The 20,034-nt window shown below is 38.9% G+C and overlaps 2 protein-coding genes across 4 annotated transcripts in view; both read right to left on the bottom strand.

Moving 5' to 3' along the window:
• Positions 1 to 1,491: 1,491 nt before the first annotated feature.
• LOC106085821 (proteasome subunit beta type-4) lies at positions 1,492 to 2,729 on the bottom strand. The gene is made up of 3 exons (XM_013250245.2): positions 2,459 to 2,729; positions 1,897 to 2,395; positions 1,492 to 1,840 (listed from the first exon to the last, which is right to left on the bottom strand). The coding sequence occupies exons 1-3, from the start codon at positions 2,623 to 2,625 to the stop codon at positions 1,688 to 1,690; spliced, it is 819 nt and encodes a 272-aa protein (XP_013105699.2). The 5' UTR covers positions 2,626 to 2,729; the 3' UTR covers positions 1,492 to 1,687.
• A 3,426-nt stretch (positions 2,730 to 6,155) lies between these two features.
• The window catches only part of LOC106085818 (ceramide kinase), a 52,055-nt gene continuing 38,176 nt past the window's right edge, over positions 6,156 to 20,034 (bottom strand). For 2 of the 3 annotated variants that reach the window (XM_059362448.1, XM_013250241.2), the window contains 3 exons: positions 12,358 to 13,928; positions 12,082 to 12,293; positions 6,157 to 6,857 (listed from right to left, as the gene is read on the bottom strand). In XM_059362448.1, coding sequence (XP_059218431.1) covers positions 6,743 to 6,857; positions 12,082 to 12,293; positions 12,358 to 13,928 — 1,898 coding nt within the window. In that variant the 3' untranslated portion in view covers positions 6,157 to 6,742. Of the gene's footprint in view, positions 6,858 to 12,081; positions 12,294 to 12,357; positions 13,929 to 20,034 lie in introns of all 3 variants that reach the window. The other variant, XM_059362449.1, reaches the window with a different exon arrangement.

The following is a 20,034-nucleotide window of genomic DNA, read 5'->3' as shown; positions in this document are numbered from 1 at the left end:
AACCCAGATACTTTATGCCTGGTATTCACAGAAAAAAATAACAGTACATTTCTGGAAACTCCCTGGAAATAAACTCCCAGGGAATAAATTTCTCCCTCGAATAAAGTCCTACTATTCTGATTGAATGGGGAGAGGAAAAATATGAGATCCGATGAAGTTTTTAAGTGAAACTGCTTCAAAATGATAACATCAAACACCGTTTCCGAAAAAACCAAAATTTTTCAATTAAAAAAAATTGCTATTCAATCAAAAATTAATTTGTTTAACGCAAATTCCAATTAATTTCAATATTTGGTGCACAGATTTTTACCTCCTGCAGCATGAACTTGTGATGCGTTGTTTGGGCAAAGGTCTGTAAACACCCGTGTCAAAAAAATTACCCCGCGGGAGTTCTCTAAATAATTTCGGGTGTCAGGTAGGGGTGCCCTATAGATTTTTTGTTGTTGTTGTTGTCTTGGGAGTGTGTTGTGCACTGACGCGGCAGCCGTTAACCGATCAAGGACTCTATCGATTTAATCGGGCACATAGCACCGGCTGCCATGGTATTGCTATAGATATGTCGATATGTGGGACGTATGTGCCTTTGGAATCTTCTTCTCTTTATGTTGTAGGGGAAAAATAGTCTTTAATTGAATTTAATTTAAGCATCCTATCTGAAAAACTAAAGATTCGATTAAAAAATGATTGAACCAATTAATTTTTTTAATTGAAAATTACAAAAATTTCATTACGATTGTGACTGAAAAAATTTTCAGATTCAATTTAAAAATTAACTGAATCAATTTAATATTTAAATTGAAAATGGCAAAAATTTAATTTGAAAAAATTCACATTCAATCGAAAAATGATTGAATAAATTATTTTATTAATTGAAAACTATTTTATTGTCAATTACATTTTTAATTGAAAATTGTTTTGCGACAGTTTGTTGTTGTTGTAGCCACATTTTCATGCGGAGGTGGCGATCCTCGTCAAGCTCCTGTAGGTGAGCAAGCTCGCTCCAATGAATCGCCTTGTCATATCGAGCAACACAGGCACTCAGTATTTGTGCCACCCGACCCCTCACTGGAACTCTCCGCTCGATACAGCTGATTGTCCGCGACTGCCGTTGCAGCTACTTTGTATGGAGCATTCCATTATCCGCCAACTCTGCACTCGCTCAGTAGCTCGCAGCTAAGCTTCTCGTGAGAGCAATGAACACCATACAGATCGGACCTCAATGTTCCAGCCTGTGTGGTGCTCACAGCTATCCCGTGCCGGGGGACAATTCGTCCAAAATATTTATTCAAGATTCTTAGTCTACTCCCTTAAGCCTTTCATTTCAGACCCAATTTGTATCATTGGATACACGTCACCGTTTAGGGATGGGACGGCCCCCCACACAACTTGGATCAAAATGTTTCAAACGGACAATTTGTTATAGAAATTCGCATTTCTATATATTAAATATAAGTTAACAATTTACTTAGTTTAACTCTCAAAACACTGATATTGAATGAAGCAGAAAAATTTCCAAATTTTTATTTCAACTATACTTGCTCGACCCTTCAATTTAACCTTAGCTATTGTATTCTCCATTGCAAACTCAAATCTTTTGTTGATTTTATATAAAACATAATTTTTTCTTTAAATTTAATTTAATCACACTCCAAAAATTTTTACACAGTTAAAGAATGGTAAGTGATTTTTAATAGCCCTTAACCATAGTTGCTAATTGCCAGTTTTCGTTTACATTAAATGGTCCTTGGACTACACTTCCATCCTTGGTACAAACAGCAACGGAATATTTTGGCATTGATCTACAGTCACGGTAGTACAGAACTTCCATACATTTACGTAGCTGAAAAAACATAGTTGAAACTGATAGAATCTTGTGATTATTCCATTTTCTCTTACCACTTCGGAAGCTTGGTGTTGTGTCAGTTTTTGTCCTTCAACCAAGTGTTCTCGCACTAAAGGCAACGCTAAATGCTTGCCAAATCCAGTGGCGACCACATCATCCTGGTAAGCACGTCCACGTAGGTCAACATGTCCTAAGAAAGGTTCACCGTTGTCCAAACCACCTACTACCATTTCCAACCACAATGGATTGATGCGACTGCGACGATTATAAAAGACGCGGGTCAACCAGTTGTACAAAGATTTTGGTTTCATCTCAAGTTCATCTTCGTGACACATGTCTTCAATCATCTTCTGGTCGATGGAACGTTTTAAACTCTGAAAATCAGCAAAATCTCCTCCAGCTCCCATGATTGTTTTGTTGTTCACTTTGAATACACGTTGGACGTCTTGGTAGCGAGCTAAGGAACCATACGATACCAAATTATCAGCAGCAATCATGACGCCACCATCGAATCGAATGCCTACTACAGAGGTGCCGGTGGTAATGGGAGATCTATTAATGGACCGATTTTTATTAGTTTCCACGAAAATCACTAAGAGTTATGATGGGACTTACGAACTATGCTGGGTCCCAAAAAGGCCTGGAGTAGTGTACTCTTTGCAGTTGTTATTCAGGCGTGTTGTTGCTAGCCCACCGTAGCCTCCTGTGAAATTGTAAAATTGTCCCGGGGCTGGGCCGTTTCCCCATAATTGCTGCGAAAAAAGTTGATTGCCTCCGTACATTATTCTAATACAAATTTTTCCCTTTACGAATCAAATTTTGCAAGTTGTCGGCAGTCGACAAAGATGTTAAATTTTGGATGACAAACAGAAATCGTCTTCACAGTTGCAAATTCTAGGCACAAAAAACAATGTAGCATACATTGGTTTACAAAAAAGCGCAGTAAAGAGCCATGCAATAGGCGTGTTTGATTTGGCAACTGAGCGAATTTTCTCATTTTTTGTTGTTTTCTTTTGGTAATATACAGTACAATTAGGATGTTGTAATCTGTACTCTACAGTCATAAACAGAATGAGCGTTTTTCAGCGGTACAAATCCGTTGTTGTGTCTACACAGCTACTACGCTTTTTAATTGATTTTGCATACGTATCCAAACTGTTAGAAAAAAACAAGGGAATTGTACTCAAAAGCCATCGTGGCGCAGAGGTTAGCACGTCCGCCTATGAAGCCAAACGCCTAGGTTCAAATTCAGAAAAAATTTTCAGCTGTTGTTGTTGCAATCTATACGCTACTACGCAAGGTGGATTTAAAAATGTTGTCTCACGCTAACTGCTGTTAACAGTCGGCCAGATTTGACTGTATTAAGATGTCAGATTTATGTTTGGTTTTAGAAATAAACTTACAACTTATCTTCTACAAATATCTTTTATATTTGTACTTTCATCATTATAACACTGTTTTGTTGCATATGTGTGAAATATGGGATCAAATAGAACATCTGTTTAAGAATTTAGAAAAATATTACAGCTGTGAAATCAGGATTTACTAACAAAAAGTTAGGTCACTTGCGAAAATATAAAGTGGATAAGCCCCATGAACATCATCATGGATGTCAAATCTGTCGATTGAAAATGTTATCAAATGTAGAAAACGTAATCAAAGAATGAATGTAAAGAGAGAACAAGTTGACAACCTCAAGGCCAAGTACCACCTAAAATTAAAAAATTGTATGTCGGCTGATCGCTCGACTTAACCTTATTCAGTGAATCCTGCTGTGAAATCAAGCCTTTGACATTTAGATTCACTGCAAAATCAAAACAAAAATAAAAAAATTGTACTCAGCTATTCGCATGACCTAATTTTCTTCTTTCTCGCATATTCTCTGCTCCCCTACGCACACACACACGCACACAAATTTCTTTGTTTGTGTTGGCAAAAGTCGATCAGATGGCAAGGTGGCGATTTCACCGTATGGTTATTATATTGTTGTACAAATGAGACAACCTTTAAAATAGTTCAGCCATGGCTACTACCAAGGCGGATTTAAAAAAGGTGGTCTCACACGAACAGCTGTTAACAGCCGGCCGGATATTAAGATGTCAGATTTTTGTTTGCATTCTCTTTGTTGTGATCTTCTTTCGCTCATATTTTCCGTGACGAAGATAATGCGAACACATGCCGTACAAGTGGTACTGTGTTCTATGAGCAAAATACTCATTTACCCGTGAATCGCACCAGTGTGGATGCCCAATTCATACATATTCTTCATGACATAATTACCAGGTAGTGTACCGTAAACAGATGAGTAACATTTTTTCTTGCGAAGTGCACTATCTATCAACATGTTTTGGCTGTGTGTGAGTATTATAGTTAAGAACTATTACACACACAAACAACGAAAATTGGCGCGACTTGTAACGCATACAAAATCAGAGTTGCACTAATCACTGATTTTGACAGATAGTGCAGTCAATATTTTGTTGTTGGACAACTGCCAGTACCTGTAAATGAATATATCATGATATTCTTATTCTCTTGGCTTCAGTCGTTGTTGGTACAGCAGCTGAGTTTTATTTTAGTTCCATATAGTGCAGTGCAATGAAATTTGTATGACAATAACAAAGGATAACAAAGTTCTAGAAAAATTACCAGTGCAGGCTTGCCAGGATATGTTTTTCACAAATAAGATAGGCAACCTGCAGAAATCCTCTATTGTGAATGGAAATAAATAAAATAAATTGAAATAAAACCAATTATTTATACTATTGCGTGTACAAATCTTAATGAATGCCTATCTTAATAAATGCTATGCGCAAATTTTACTCTTCGTCGAATGGCAGGTCGGCAGGCAGGTCGGCAAATGACAAACAAACAGACTCGCACAAACAAACAAACAGACTCAAATATAGGTGGCGGCAATAACTACAAATATCCATTTAATTGAAATGCTTGAACATCATCTCCTTCAGAGCCCTCAGTATATCATATAGTATTTAATATTAAAGACATGAACCAAGTACAGTGAGTTCGAAATTATTTAAAATATAGATGTCGGACATTAGCAAAGCTAAAATATTTTGAAGTTCACAAATAGACTTGAGTTGTCTAAGTGCGCTTGCCGATTCTCATAAATCTTTTATTCTGGAAATCATACCTAATGCCTACGAGATGGATTTTCGGTGAACGTTATACTGACAAAAATTGAGGGTTGGTTGGACCTCCGTGAGCCTTTCATGGAAATCGAATGAATGAGCCCTTCGTGATCACAAAAAGGCAAATTAATAAATTGATCAAGTATATGGCGGCTAAATTTCGGGATCCTTGGGGACTATGGTTGGAAGGGATATATTTAAAAGTAATCTAATAAAAAATACGTTCTATGTGTCTTCAAGGGGTAAAATTTCCAAATTTCCGGTCTATATGGGAGTCATCTCAAAATATAGTTCGAGTTCAGACTCGGTCATAACAAGGACGACATATATCAACGAACTGAAAACTTAAATCTGACAGCACTTATAGATGAAGTATTCCTACTGTTCTTTAAAGAAATTTTCGTGGCTAAATACACTTGCATTATATACGATCAAAATGGCCTGCGCACTATTTGTATTCCCCACTGTTGTCTTTGAACGATTTTTTTATGTTATGAGAGGAAGTTACAACCATAAGAAGTGACCTCAAAAAGTACATTCTTAACTTGGCTTCAATACCACTTCGCCAACCTCATTTATCATTCCTGATGAAGTTAACAGTTAAAGGCTGTCACTATATTTGCTTTTCGTGATATTGTTCGCGATTACTTATTTTAGATAATAAATTTTAAAGTACATCAACTTGCTGAATTCATTCAGTAGGGAATTGTTGTAAAATTTTAATAAAATTGTTATTTTATCGTTGTTATTTGTGTAGTAGGAGGCCACCGTAGCGTAGAGGTTAGCATGTCCGCCTATGACGCTGAACGCCTGGGTTCGAATCCTGGCGAGACCATCAGAAAAAAAATTTCAGCAGTGGTTTTCCCCTCCTAATGCAACAACAGGTAAGATATGCCATGCTAAACTTCTCTCCAAAGAGGTGTCATACTGCGGCACGCCGTTCGGACTCGACTATAAAAAGGAGGCCCCTTATCATTGAGCTTAAACTTGAATCGGACTGCACTCATTGATATGTGAGAAGCTTGCCCCTGTTCCTTAGTGGAATGTTCATGGGCAAATTTTGCAATTTGCATTTGTGTAGTTTTTCAAAAAAGTAATCACAAAAAATGGGTGTTCAACGGTGAAAGACGAACATAGTACCAGCCTTAAAGAGTAATCTACACGGACAGCAGAGCTAACATGGTTCTCGCATGCAATAACCTTAATCTTCGACGTTTGTTTAAAAAGAAAAAATAACGAAAAAAATGCTGAGCCCAGTTTGCGATATCTCACACCCTGCAAATGTTCTCTTTGAAAACTTACGAACAATTGTAATGAATATGCAGTCTATGTGTTATATTAATAAATTGTTTATTGATACATAAAAATGCCAATACATACGAAGGGGAATGTTAAGTTTACTAAATCCAGCAATCGTAATTAATTTCTGTTTTTAATATCACTAAGACAATGTGTAATTTGTTTCTTTGAGAAATATAATATTTTGGGAATTATAGTTTAGTACATAAAATAACAAAAAAAAAACAAATCACCATATTCGTGTGTTATATATAAAACGATTTACAATCTTGTTTACTAATCTATTCTATTCTACATTATAACTGAACTATACAAACAATGAAGTAAAAACAGCCTTAAATTGTATCACACATAATTTCTACCTATCTATATCTATAATATCTGTATATCTATAATATAATCATGGATTAAATAGCGCCCTCTATCCATATGTGTACGTTAGTATTTCTTATGTATCCGAGTGACAACAGCAGAATATTGATTTGTTATCCGAATTATTTAACGATGGTTTGCTGTAAATGTATGGACCACGCATAAAGACATCAATTAGTTGTCGATGTGAGCTGAAAGTAAAAAATAGATTTTTTTATTTTTATAAAATATGGACTTTTTAAGTATGAAATCAAATAAAAGGTAGGAAAATATTTCGTTTATCTTATTAACATTCAACCAGGGCTGCGGAGTTCAATAAAAAAGAAATTGAAATTGCTCGGATCCGACTCTGCCTCTGCACTAAAAATGCTGTTTTTATACCCACACCCTAGAATGGCGGCATGCAAATCTCGCCATTTCGTTTGTAACACCTCGAAATTTATCTGTGGCCTAACTAAGTATATTTATTCTAAATGGTCTGCAGATTTTAATTCAGTCTAGCCATATTCGTACGTCAGTTCAACAGATAGCCGAAATCAAGATGGCGTTCGAGCGAATGAGGCTATCCGCATTAAATTTTTCATAGATTCTTCTTATGGAATAAGAAGCTAGTTGGCTGTTGCGAATGGGTCATTTGGTCCAGAAAGATTTTAGTTTACAATACTAAAAAAAAAATTTTAAGTACTTAAAAATTGTTTCGTTCTGCGTTTCTGAGTATGGACTTTCAACCTTTATAAAAAATTGAGCTTATTCAAAAAACCGGTGCAAGTTTTTAATAATTTTATACACTACCCCTACACCACTACTGTGTTAAGGGTGGTACCACACAGAAAAAATTAAAATCGGGTTCAATCACGAAATTACTTGATCCAATTAAGTTTTAATTTGAAATTGATTCAATCACGAAAATGATAATCACAGCATTTGAAAAAGGTGATTGAAAATAATTTCAATTAAAAAAATTGCATATTCAATTAAAACAAGTAAAAGCGTGCTAAGTTCGGCCGGGCCGAATCTTATATCCCCTCCACCATTGATCGCATTTGTCGAGTTCTCTTCCCGATATCTCGTTTTAGCAAAACAAAGGATAAAAGATAAGAATTGCTATGCTATTGGAGCTATATCAAGTTATGGTCCGATTCGGACCATAATTGAATTGAATATTGGAGACCATAGTAGAAGTCATTGTGTAAAATTTCAGTCAATTCGAATAAGAATTGCGCCCTTAAGGGGCTCAAGAAGTAAAATAGGAGAAAGGTTTATATCACGTCATGCCAAATTTCAGCCAAATCGAATAAGAATTGCGTCCTTAAGGGGCTCAAGAAGTAAAATAGGGAAATCGGTTTATATGGGAGTTGTATCAGGCTATAGACCGATTCAGACCATATTTGCCACATATGTTGAAGGTAATGGGAGAAACCGTTTACAAAATCCCAGCCAAATCGGATAATAATTACTCCCTATAGAAGCTCAAGAAGTCAAGATCTCAGATCGTTTTATAGGGCAGCTATATCAGGTTATGGAGCGAATTCAACCATACACAGTTGTATGGAAGTCATAACGAAAGACGTCATGCCAAATTTCAGCCAAATTTGATAGGAATTGCGCCCTCTAGAGGCTCAAGAAGACAAGATCCAAGATAGGTTTATATGGCAGCTATATCAACACACGGACCGATTTGTCCCATTTATAATCCCAACCGACCTACACTAATAAGAAGTATTTGTACAAAATTTCAAGCGGCTAGTTTCGCTCCTTCGAAAGTTGGCGTGCTTTCGACAAACAGACGGATGGACATGACTAGGTCGACTTAAAATGTCATGTCGATCAAGAATATGTATTCATTATGGGGTCTTAGACGAATATTTCGAGGAGTTACAAACAGAAGAACGAAATTAGTATGCCCCCATCCTATAGTGGTGGGTATAAAAATGATTGAATTAATTAATTTTTTAATTGAAAATTGCCTTAATATCAATCACGATCGTATTTAAAAAAACATCTGGAACATCTTTTCAACCAAAAAATTTATTGAATCAATATTTTTTTAATTGAAAAAAAAAAAAATTTATTTTGATAAATTTTTAATTGAAAAAACTTTCGTGATATTTTTTTTTAATTATAATATCGTTTACTCAAATTTTTTCATGATTACTGTTTTTAGATAATGCATTTTGAAGCAAAACGTGCCGATTTCATTCAGTAAAAGTAAAAAAAAGTAACCGTGAAAAGCATACGTTTTCACCTGTGAAAAACGAATATAGTACCATCCTCTACAAGGAAGAAAGATAGGCGCATTAACAAGCAAACCGAACGACCCACAATCAAAATGAAATTTTGCCCATGATCATTCACATATCAATGAGTGTAGTCCGATTCAAGTTTAAGCTCAATGATATGGGGCCTCCTTTTTATAGCCGAGTCTGAACGGCGTGCCGCTGTGCTACACCTCTATGGAGAGAAGTTTTACATGGCATAGTACCTCACAAATGTTGCCAGAAAGAAATTTTTTTTTGAAAAATTTTTTTAATGGTCTCGCCAGGATCCGAACCTAGGCGTTCAGCGTCATAGGCGGACATGCTAACCTCTGCGCTACGGTGGCCTCCACGACCCACAATCACTTCTTGATTCAATTAAGCTATGCCCATTTGTCTGTCCGTTCGTCTGCCTGTCCATCCGTCTGCCTGCCTGTCTGTCCGTCCGTCCGTTTTTTTTTTGTGAAATTGGAAGAAATCGTTTCAGATTTGGATATAGCTCACATGTCACTACAAAATTAACTCCAATCAAATAATCTCCAAAGCAAAAAAAAAAAAAAAGAGATAGCCCCCAATAGTAATTGGGGGAATATTTCATCTTTTTTGGTTTTTATTTCGTCGACGCTGCTTGGATATTATTTCATTATGAAACAATTCCCAAATAAAGAAATGAAACAAACTCCAATGAAAAAAGTTTTAGAGATTATTTCATTCATTGGGGGCTGGTTAAACATTTAATTTTTACCGATTTATTATAATTCATTCAATTTGTTTTCGACTCCAGTAAAAGGCGTTGGAATAATATTTCTGCCTATTATTATAAATTCAAAGTTAAACCCGAAGCGAAGAATATGATTATGGAATTTGAAATCATTGCCAGTAGACGCAGAAACAGCAAATTTTTGTATATTCCCAGTGAAGGGCGACAATCTGTTGCTAGAAAATCTAGATATTTAGAAGGATGCTGATGCTAGATGATCTTTTTGAGTTAGAGATATTGGCGTTTGGTGGTTTACCTTTCTTAGTGCGCTCGAGGAAAGGTGCCCTGATATGATCCAATGTTTATCTCCAAAAGGCATACTTTTACCATTGCACCTATCTCACGTATATCCTTTGTTTACCTAAAAATGATACCGTGGAAAGAACTTGACAAATGCGATCCATGGCGAAGAGTATATAAGATTCGGTCCGCTCGAACTTAGCACGCTATAACTTGTTATGCCCTCTACCATTGGATGAGGGGTATACTAATTTCGTCATTTCGTTTGTAACACCTCGAAATATGCGTCTAAGACCCCATTAACTATATATATTCTTTATCGTCATGCCATTTTAAGTCGATCCAGCCATGTCCGTCCGTTCATCTGTCGAAAACCCGCTAACTTTCAAAGAAGTAAGGCTAGGCGCTTGAAATGTTGCACAAATACTTCATATTAGTGTGGGTCGATTGGGATTGTAAATAGGCCAAATCGGTCCATGTGTTGATATAGCTGCCATATAAACCGATGCAATTCTTATTCGATTTGGATAAAATTTTGCACGTGGTGTTTTGGTATCGTATCCGACACTTGTGCCAGGTATGGTCTAAATCGGTTCATAACCTATTATAGCTGCCATATAAATCGGCCTTGGGTCTTGACTTATTGAGCTTCTAGAGGGCGCAATTCTTATCCAATTTGGCCGAAATTTTGCATGAAGTGTTTTACTTTGACTTCCAACAACTGTGCTAAGTACAATCTAAATCAGTCTATATCCTGATGTAGCCGCCAAATAAACCGATCTTCCGATTAGACTTCTTGGGCTTCTAGAAAGCGAAATTCTTAGCCAATATGGTTGAAATTTTGCATATGTCGTTTTGGTATGACTTCCAACAACTGTTCTAAGTATGGTCTAAATCGGCATATAGCCTGATATAGCTGCTATATAAACCGATCTCCTAGTTTGACTTTTTGAGCCTCTGGAGGGCGCAATTATTACTCGATTTGCCTGAAATTTTGGAGGTGGTGTTTTTCTATGACTGATGTTTTTCTATTCGAAAAAGTCATTTAAAGAACTTGTTTTATTTAATTTATTTATCAATATTACAATGGAATGTAAAGGGTGATTTTTTTGAGGTTAGGATTTTCATGCATTAGTATTTGACAGATCACGTGGGATTTCAGACATGGTGTCAAAGAGAAAGATGCTCAGTATGCTTTGACATTTCATCATGAATAGACTTACTAACGAGCAACGCTTGCAAATCATTGAATTTTATTACCAAAATCAGTGTTCGGTTCGAAATGTGTTCAAATTTTGACAAATTTTGTTCAGCGATGAGGCTCATTTCTGGTTGAATGGCTACGTAAATAAGCAAAATTGCCGCATTTGGAGTGAAGAGCAACCAGAACCCGTTCAAGAACTGCCCATGCATCCCGAAAAATGCACTGTTTGGTGTGGTTTGTACGCTGGTGGAATCATTGGACCGTATTTTTTCAAAGATGCTGTAGGACGCAACGTTACGGTGAATGAACACATTTCGAACCGAACACTGATTTTGGTAATAAAATTCAATGATTTGCAAGCGTTGCTCGTTAGTAAGTCTATTCATGATGAAATGTCAAAGCATACTGAGCATCTTTCTCTTTGACACCATGTCTGAAATCCCACGTGTTCTGTCAAATACTAATGCATGAAAATCCTAACCTCAAAAAAATCACCCTTTATTTTCAAGATATTATATATCCAAATGAGAAACAAAACACGATTTTCATGTAAGATATATCGATAAATAATTTCAATAAGCAACAAAACGACATCGAGCTTTAATTTAGAAACAGCAAAATTGAATACAACAGTCTAGTATAAAAAAAAACAACATTTTATGTTTTTATTCTAAAAAGTTTTTTTTTTATTACTTTGTCCAGAGTTGAGATAATTTTTTTCGACTCAAACTCCGCTGCCCTGGTTACGTCTTATTCTATTGTAACGATTGTTTCAGTCAGCTATGCATGATAAAAGTCACTACTTTATATAGGTAGGTATCTGGGTCGTGGTAATAACACTTGTTACCAATTATTGTAAATCAGCTCAGATACCTAACATTCACACGTGTGGGTGCCAGCCTTTTCTAGTAAGCTCAGCAACAAAATGTATTAATTTAATTATAAGTAATACTTACGTAATGGTTATTTCCAGATCATTTATGACCTCACCATCACAATTCCAGGAGGAGTATAAGCCCTCTGGTCTATTCGCATCTGCTTCGGCATATGAGTCGGCAATGGGTTGGCAAGATCCTCGAATACTGTTGTAATCTTGTGGTGTTATATTGGGCTTTGCTTTAAAAATGAACTGTTTTGTGCGATAAACCTCAATGAAGGGCAAGTTACGCTAAAAAATAAAACATCGATTATAAAGTTGGCTCTCTGGATGACATAGACTTTTGTATACTCACAATGTCGCCATTTCGACCCATTGTGTTGATCACAAATCGTACATTGTTCAGAAGGTTAGTCTTTCGTACCAACACAACATCCAGGTGACCATCGCCCAAGTGACAGTACTTGGACATGCCATTTGGACTTCGGGTGCAGGCGCATGTAATATTAGTGGCTGTGATCATGAAAAACTCTCCCCGTATGATGCGCCATTTTGGCACGTTGTTTCCAAATTGTGAGTCACTGGCTGCAACCTGCAGATATTGAGGTTGTTGTGCATTATCACTACTTGTTGATGTACTGCTAGGTGATATAGGTCGTTCCTGGTCCGAGGTGATGACATCATCGTAGTCCTCCTTAATTAAAGCCTTTATTTGCGTCTGTTTCTCCATGGGTTTGTTGGAATAATCTTTGTCAGAGTCATTGCGATCGAGATTGCGGGAATGTTCGTTGTCAATGGTGCTTTTAGTTTCCATTTTATGCTGAAGATGCAACGAAGAATGTGATGATGAGGGTTTGTCTGCATCAATGTCATTTGAGGCTAGTTTGCGGCATGTTTCACAATTCGCATGGCATATCAGCTCACCCTGGGATGGCGATAGGGTTCCTTTGGTTTCATCATCTTTGAGGAGCATTTTCACCTCGGCTTCATAGCCGCGATTTGACAGGAATGCCTTGACGCCTGTATACTCATATCGCTTTGTTCCCATCCAACGATATTGCTCACTTTTAGCTGCCACATCACCCAAATATCCATAGCCCATGGCACTAGCGCAAAAGCGGATAATGCCGTCGTTATTCCTGATACTGCACACATCTAAACCACGCCTTTGGCCTAAGACCATGTGAATGGTCGCTGTCTGAGCATCAGATGTACCATGCAAACTATAAACTATAGCATCGGTGCTACCTGCGGGAATAATCGCTATTGGCAGGTGGGGCTTTGGAATGTCGTCTGGTTTGCGCAAGCAAACATTGCGATCTTGCATGGCCCTCAATATGAGGCCATTGATCATTTCAGCGACTGTGCCATCACCACCTACGCAACAAACAGCATCGAATGGAGTCAAATCATGGGACATGAGAATATCACGTATTTGGTTTGCTCTCTGGGTAATAATGCAAGAGGCATCGATGCCAGCCAATTGGATAGTGGGTTTACAAGAACGCTCAAAAATCTGCAGACCCATTTTTCGACCTCCATAAGGATTAATAAACACCAACAAACGTTTGACACGCGTTTCACTGTATCTTTGTAATAGACTCTGCAGATTCTCATACCATTTGGCCACAATATAGGGATCATTGTTGTGTAACGTCAGACGTCGTATGTGCCAACGATTGCAATCGGTTGAGGAAGCGACAATGCGCTCGGCGTAATAAACTGACAGGTATTGATCGGTAGGTGTGGGCGTGGCATGACCCTGTGCTTCTCGTGTTGGTTGTTCCAGAGTTTGGTAAGCATTACGTACCGTGGCCGATTTTGAGCTGCCCTTGGCTACACGTACAACCTCACGTAAATGGACAACATTGCTAAGGCTTCCATAGGTTGCCCTTTGAGAAAGTTGTTCTCGTTCGTACTCGGCTTCTGAAATGAAGCAAAAGTTTTAATTTTTTACTGTCAAGAAAAATGTGGCAAACAAAACGGAAAACAACAATATGAATTCACTATCTGGATGGATGCGTTGAGCGGCCTGTCAAACACATTAGATAAGATAGTAAGCATATGCAACCAACATTCATGTTGTTCTTACTACAACCAAAGAAGAGAAGCCTACACCGGTAAGCATGCACGAATTTTACCTTGGTGAATGATGAACCAAACCCGGTATCTCTATATAAAATTTTGTTCTTTCTTATTATTAAAAAAATCGTAAAATAAGCAAAAATATGACGTGATTAGTGTTGCTTTTTTTGGTAGGATTCTAGTAAAATTGGTAGGTTTTTATTCTCTTGGTAGGTTGGTAGGCTGACCTCAACATTTGTTGGTTTTTCCAACATAAAGTTAATTAGAGAAAAAAAAATGCCGCAGATATGTTAGGTTAGGTTAGGTTGAAAAGAGGGTGCAGATATTAATTCGCCTCATGCCACTTAGGACATACACCTAAGCCAGTAATCGGCTTGTTGTGCGCCCTAAAAACTAGCGTAACTAGACCATAGCGTGTTGTCCTCCCCTTCAATAGATGTGGGTGCCTTGGCACCTGTAGTCGAGAGTCATGCTTCAAGCCCACATCTAGTCGTCAGACTAATTAATGAGGAAGAGACGGATAAACTAGAGGGATGCACAGTTCGTCCCCAGCCTTTAAGTAAAGATGGTGTTTCTGACTCGGATTCAGACAGCGACGGTGTCAGTGAAACATTCACCACAGTTGAATCGGGAGATGAGAGCTTACGGCAGAAGTGAGCGATGGCTTTGCTAAGCTCATAAACAGACCGAGAAAGCGATCCGGTGCACGATAAAGGAGACAGATGAGTATGTACCGACAGCGCAATGGGGCGAACGTGCAGGATGCTGGAAGGAATAGAACTGACATACGGAAGCTGGAAAAAGCATCAATCCTCCCGAAGAGCATAACACTGCTCAAATGCTGAAAAAGAAAAAAGAGCTACCAGCTTTCAAGTACTCTGGGAAAACCAAGCCATCCATCCCGCATTTGAGTCTCCAGACAGTGTCCTCCGAAGGTAGACAAAGTCGGAACAGGAAAGAAGGAAGCGCACACGGCGCCTGAGTCTTCATGGAGGACTGTGACTTCCAAACTGAGGCCACAGCCATCCCGCATCCCGGAAGGGGAAGATGGTCGCTGAGAATGCAAGGAGCCACCCTCTTACGCCAGAGTGGCAAGGAAGCACAACAGAGATGAGCTGACTTATGCAGTCATCAATATCGGTAGTGCATCCGGAAGGATTCCACCAGACCATCGGTCCTATACAAATGATGAGCTGCGGTTATAGAGGAGAGATCTTTACGCTGTGTTTTGCGTCGGCGGAATGTATTGATATCGTCAAACAGCTCTTCAGAGTTATTCACGCTCCCTGGGAGGACGCAAAGCTCGACCTGGTGAGAAAGAAAGATATCCCCCAGCTCACAAAGGCGACAGTCTTCATCAAGGGATGGGACAGTAAATTTGCGACGGAACGCATGTTGGGATTCTTGGGCAAGCAAAACCAAGGTTTGGTCGCAGAGAAGTGGGAGGTCTTCCAAAGAGAGGAGAAGGAGGAAGAAACTCTTCTTGTGGTTGGCATTGATCAAATCTCCGTGACGAGCTTGGCTAAGACTGAAGGCATGACGCACTACGGGAGCAAAGCTGAAGATTGGAAGACTAGGACAGGCAGAAATTCTCATTTTAAGACATTAGGCTGTGCAATGGCAGGTGACCCAACACCGCCCAACGAGCATGGGCCGACAACGAGACAATCACGGATTCTCGCAATATTGGAAAGACTAGGATATGCAAAGATCCTAATACTAAAATATCAGGCAGTACAGTGGCGAGAGACCCCACACAGCCCAACAAACTGGAACCCGACGAGGGACCTTGTCACCGACTTCAATATTCGGAATACTGGGACAAGTAAAGATCCTAATATTGAAACATTAGGCAGCGCACCGACAGGAGTCCCAATGCAACCCAACGAACAGGGAGCCGATGATGGTACCATCACCTAGTCCCAAGAAGTCCATTTACTTAAGGTTTGGAAAACTAAGATAGGCAAAGATCCTAGTATAGAAACATCAGGTAGTACAGGGAGTGGAAAACCAATACAGCCTAACAAACAGGGACCCGACTATGGAACCATTACCGCCTTTATAAAGAGCGGAAGACTAGGAAAGGCAAAGAATCTAATACGATGACATTAGGCAGTGCAGTGACAGGAAAGTCAATGCAGTCTAACGAACAGGGAGCAGATGATGAGATAATCGCCTACTCTCAAGATGCCCATGTACTGGAGGACCAATGATTGAAGTAATCCAGATAAACCTCCACCGGAGCAAGACTGCAACACACTCTGATGGGGAAAATCAACAAGGGCAAGATTCATATTGCTTTAATTCAGGAGGCATGGGCGACCCAGAACAAAGTTTCTGGACTGAACCATATCAATTATCAATTATTCTATGCTAACACTGGTACTCGGCCGAGGACCTGCGTGAATGTCATAAAAATTTAAATTATGTATTTTCTCCAGAGTTGTTAACGTCGGATGCAACAGTGGTAAGACGATGGAGCATACCTTTCATCACTTTATCTGCCTTTCGACTCTCCGACACCGGAGCTGCCTCGGTTGGCGAGGGAAGCAAAACAGACAGGAAATGAGGTACTGATAGGGTGCGATGCGAACTTTCACCACATTTAGTGGGGTACCACCAACACTTATAAGCGGGGCCAAGCCCTGGCAGAGTTCTTGAATACTTACGACCTAATACTATACTATATTCGGAAAATCTAATCGATGAGGTTCAGGATTGGAGGGTCTCCATGGAGCATTCCTTCTCAGACCATCGCTACATAAGGTTAAGGATAGCACGGCCGGAGCCGAATCCGAAAAGCTTCCGTAATAAGTTGCAAATCAACTGGGCAAAATTCGGAAGACTACTCAGAAGAAGACTTGAGCAAAATAATTTAGATTGTCCAAGCATAGAAGACATTGATGACAATGTCAACAGGATTACTACTGCACTAGTGGAGTCTTTCGAAGATAGATGCCCTCTTCGAGAAAGGGAATCAGCCCAAGAAAAAACCTGAATGACCGGGCAGATTCGCAATATTGGCAAAGAAGTCCTCAGAATTTATAACAGAGCATGTCGTAAAAAAGCAGAAGAATATTGGGATGTGTTTTACACACAGCTCAAGGAATACAATAATATAACAAGAGCGGCAAAACGTGCCTCCTGGAATCTTTTCTGCGACCAGGTATAGCGTTAATGACGCCGCCAAGATGATAAAGTTTCTCTCAAAAACCCATGTCCAAGTTTCTCTCAAAAACGACATGGGAGTGAGAGCAGAGGCAACGGGGAACATGTTGAGGCTTTTGATGAAAACTCATTTTCCACAGAATGCAACGGGACTCACAGAGAAACCGGAATCTTGGAATAATGTGGTTGATCGAAGGCTTATCATTACGGAATTTGTGGTTAAGAAAGTCTTGAAAAGCTTCAAACCATTTAACCCACCCGGACCTGATGGAATATTTCCGGCCTTATATCAGACAATGTTAACCCAGAGAAGACTGAAATATGCCTGTTCATGAGGAAGACCAAGGTGGGCCAATTTAATGCACCACATTTCCTCAATAAGACGATTTCGATATCTGACAAGGTCAAATACTTAGGCGTGATCTTAGATAGGAAACTTAATTGGAAGTGCTGTTGTTGTAGTTGTAGCCGTATTTTCTTGTTGAGGTGGCGATCCCCGTCAGGCTCCTGTAGGTGAGTAAGCTCGTTCCAGTCCAAAGAACAGATTGGACTGGACGAGAATAGGGTGACCATTCGTTATTTGAAGGCGCCAATAATCGCCTCGTCATATCGAGCATCATAGGCACCCAGTAGTAATGCAAGAGCCGTTGCCATCCGACCTCTCAATGAAACTCTCCGCTCGATACTGCTGATTGTCCACGACTGCCGTTGCAGCTACTCCGTATGGACCACACAGATCGGACCTCTAAGTTCTAGCTTCTGTGGTGCTCACAGCTATCCCGTGCAGGGAATTCCTAACTGAAAATTGTCTTTTTTAGAGGTTAAAGGTTTTTTAGAGCGCACAACAAGCCAATTACTGGCTTAGGTGTATGTCCATTGGGGGATTGGGAGGATTTTTATCTGCCCCCTTTTTTCAACCTAACCTTACTTAACCTTACTAAAGATAACGGAATTTTTGGCACTTACATCTTTATCGCTGTCACATGAATGACATAGTATTAGTAGAAATAAGTGCGATTAATACCATTGTTTGAAAGTAAGCTAAAACTGTCAATTTGGAACATAGAGTCATATTACTCACCTTCATATTTGTGCCAAATTTTGTTCATATTCGACCATATTTGGATATAGCAGCCATAAAAACCGATCTCCCGATTTAGGGGCTGAAGCTCATAAAAATCGCATTTATTTTCCGATTACTATGAATTTTGGAATAGTGAATTGTTTAAAGCCTCGTGCCATCCGAAACGAATATGGCCCAGATCAGACCCTATTTGAATATAGCTGTCATATAGACCGATCTCCCAATATATGGTCTTGGGCCCAAAATAGGCGCATTTGGTATCCGATTTTTAGAAAAGAGATTTGTGCTAGGCAGCCCTTGCCGATGAAGGATTCCATCGTGTCAATCCGGTAGGTACAACCGGCTGTCTTGGGATTGAGATCGGAACGCAATATCATATAGCTGATTTCTCGAATAAAATTCTTGCGTTATAATAGTGCTTTTTTAATGGATTTCGGCCCGGTCGAACTTATCGAAATTTTTTCAAGTTTTTTGCCTGTAGGCCAAATATCATTAAATTTTACAATTTTTGTTTGTTTCTCCTTCGAGAAGAGCTCAATGATCGGAGATTGCATATAGAAAAGGAAAGCCAAAGATAGCAACACACACCAACCACTATGGGATGCGTTTCGTCTTTGGTTAGAAGACTTTTCAACCATATTAGGTGTGATGGCTTCAAGGGCCGTGCTTTTGTATGTTGTATTTGAATCGTATTAATTGCGAAAAAGCATCTATTATAAAGGGTGATTTTTTTGAGGTTAGGATTTTCATGCATTAGTATTTGACAGATCACGTGGGATTTCAGACATGGTGTCAAAGAGAAAGATGCTCAGTATGCTTTGACATTTCATCATGAATAGACTTACTAACGAGCAACGCTTGCAAATCATTGAATTTTATTACCAAAATCAGTGTTCGGTTCGAAATGTGTTCATTCACCGTAACGTTGCGTCCAACAGCATCTTTGAAAAAATACGGTCCAATGATTCCACCAGCGTACAAACCACACCAAACAGTGCATTTTTCGGGATGCATGGACAGTTCTTGAACGGCTTCTGGTTGCTCTTCACTCCAAATGCGGCAATTTTGCTTATTTACGTAGCCATTCAACCAGAAATGAGCCTCATCGCTGAACAAAATTTGTCAAAATTTGAACACATTTCGAACCGAACACTGATTTTGGTAATAAAATTCAATGATTTGCAAGCGTTGCTCGTTAGTAAGTCTATTCATGATGAAATGTCAAAGCATACTGAGCATCTTTCTCTTTGACACCATGTCTGAAATCCCACGTGATCTGTCAAATACTAATGCATGAAAATCCTAACCTCAAAAAAATCACCCTTTACAATTACCACATTAACCACGCTCAACAAATCTGTCTGTTAGCTGTCCTTTTTTCCAATGCATGTATTTTTGTGTAATGACAGACTTTTTTTCTGTGGCAATTACACTTCTTCCGTACTACACATGATTTTGTGCATCTGTTGGAAGTTGTCGACAACCCTGTCCATTAGGTGTACTTTTTCCATGCATGTATTTTTGTGTAGTGACAGACTTTTTTTTGTGCCAATCGCCCTTCTTCCGTACTACACATGATTTTGTGCATCTGTTGGAAGTTGTATTGATGGCTTCGAACGAAATTTTGGTCATTTATATATATGATGCCCCATTTTGCAGAGATAATGGCCCACTGTGGCCAACTGGGAAATAATG

The sequence above is a fragment of the Stomoxys calcitrans genome, chromosome 2, assembly GCF_963082655.1.
Source record: "Stomoxys calcitrans chromosome 2, idStoCalc2.1, whole genome shotgun sequence".
Taxonomy (NCBI): Eukaryota; Metazoa; Arthropoda; class Insecta; order Diptera; family Muscidae; genus Stomoxys; species Stomoxys calcitrans.
The sequence above is the reverse complement of the archived record's forward strand: the minus strand, read 5'-3'. Positions and strand labels throughout refer to the sequence as shown.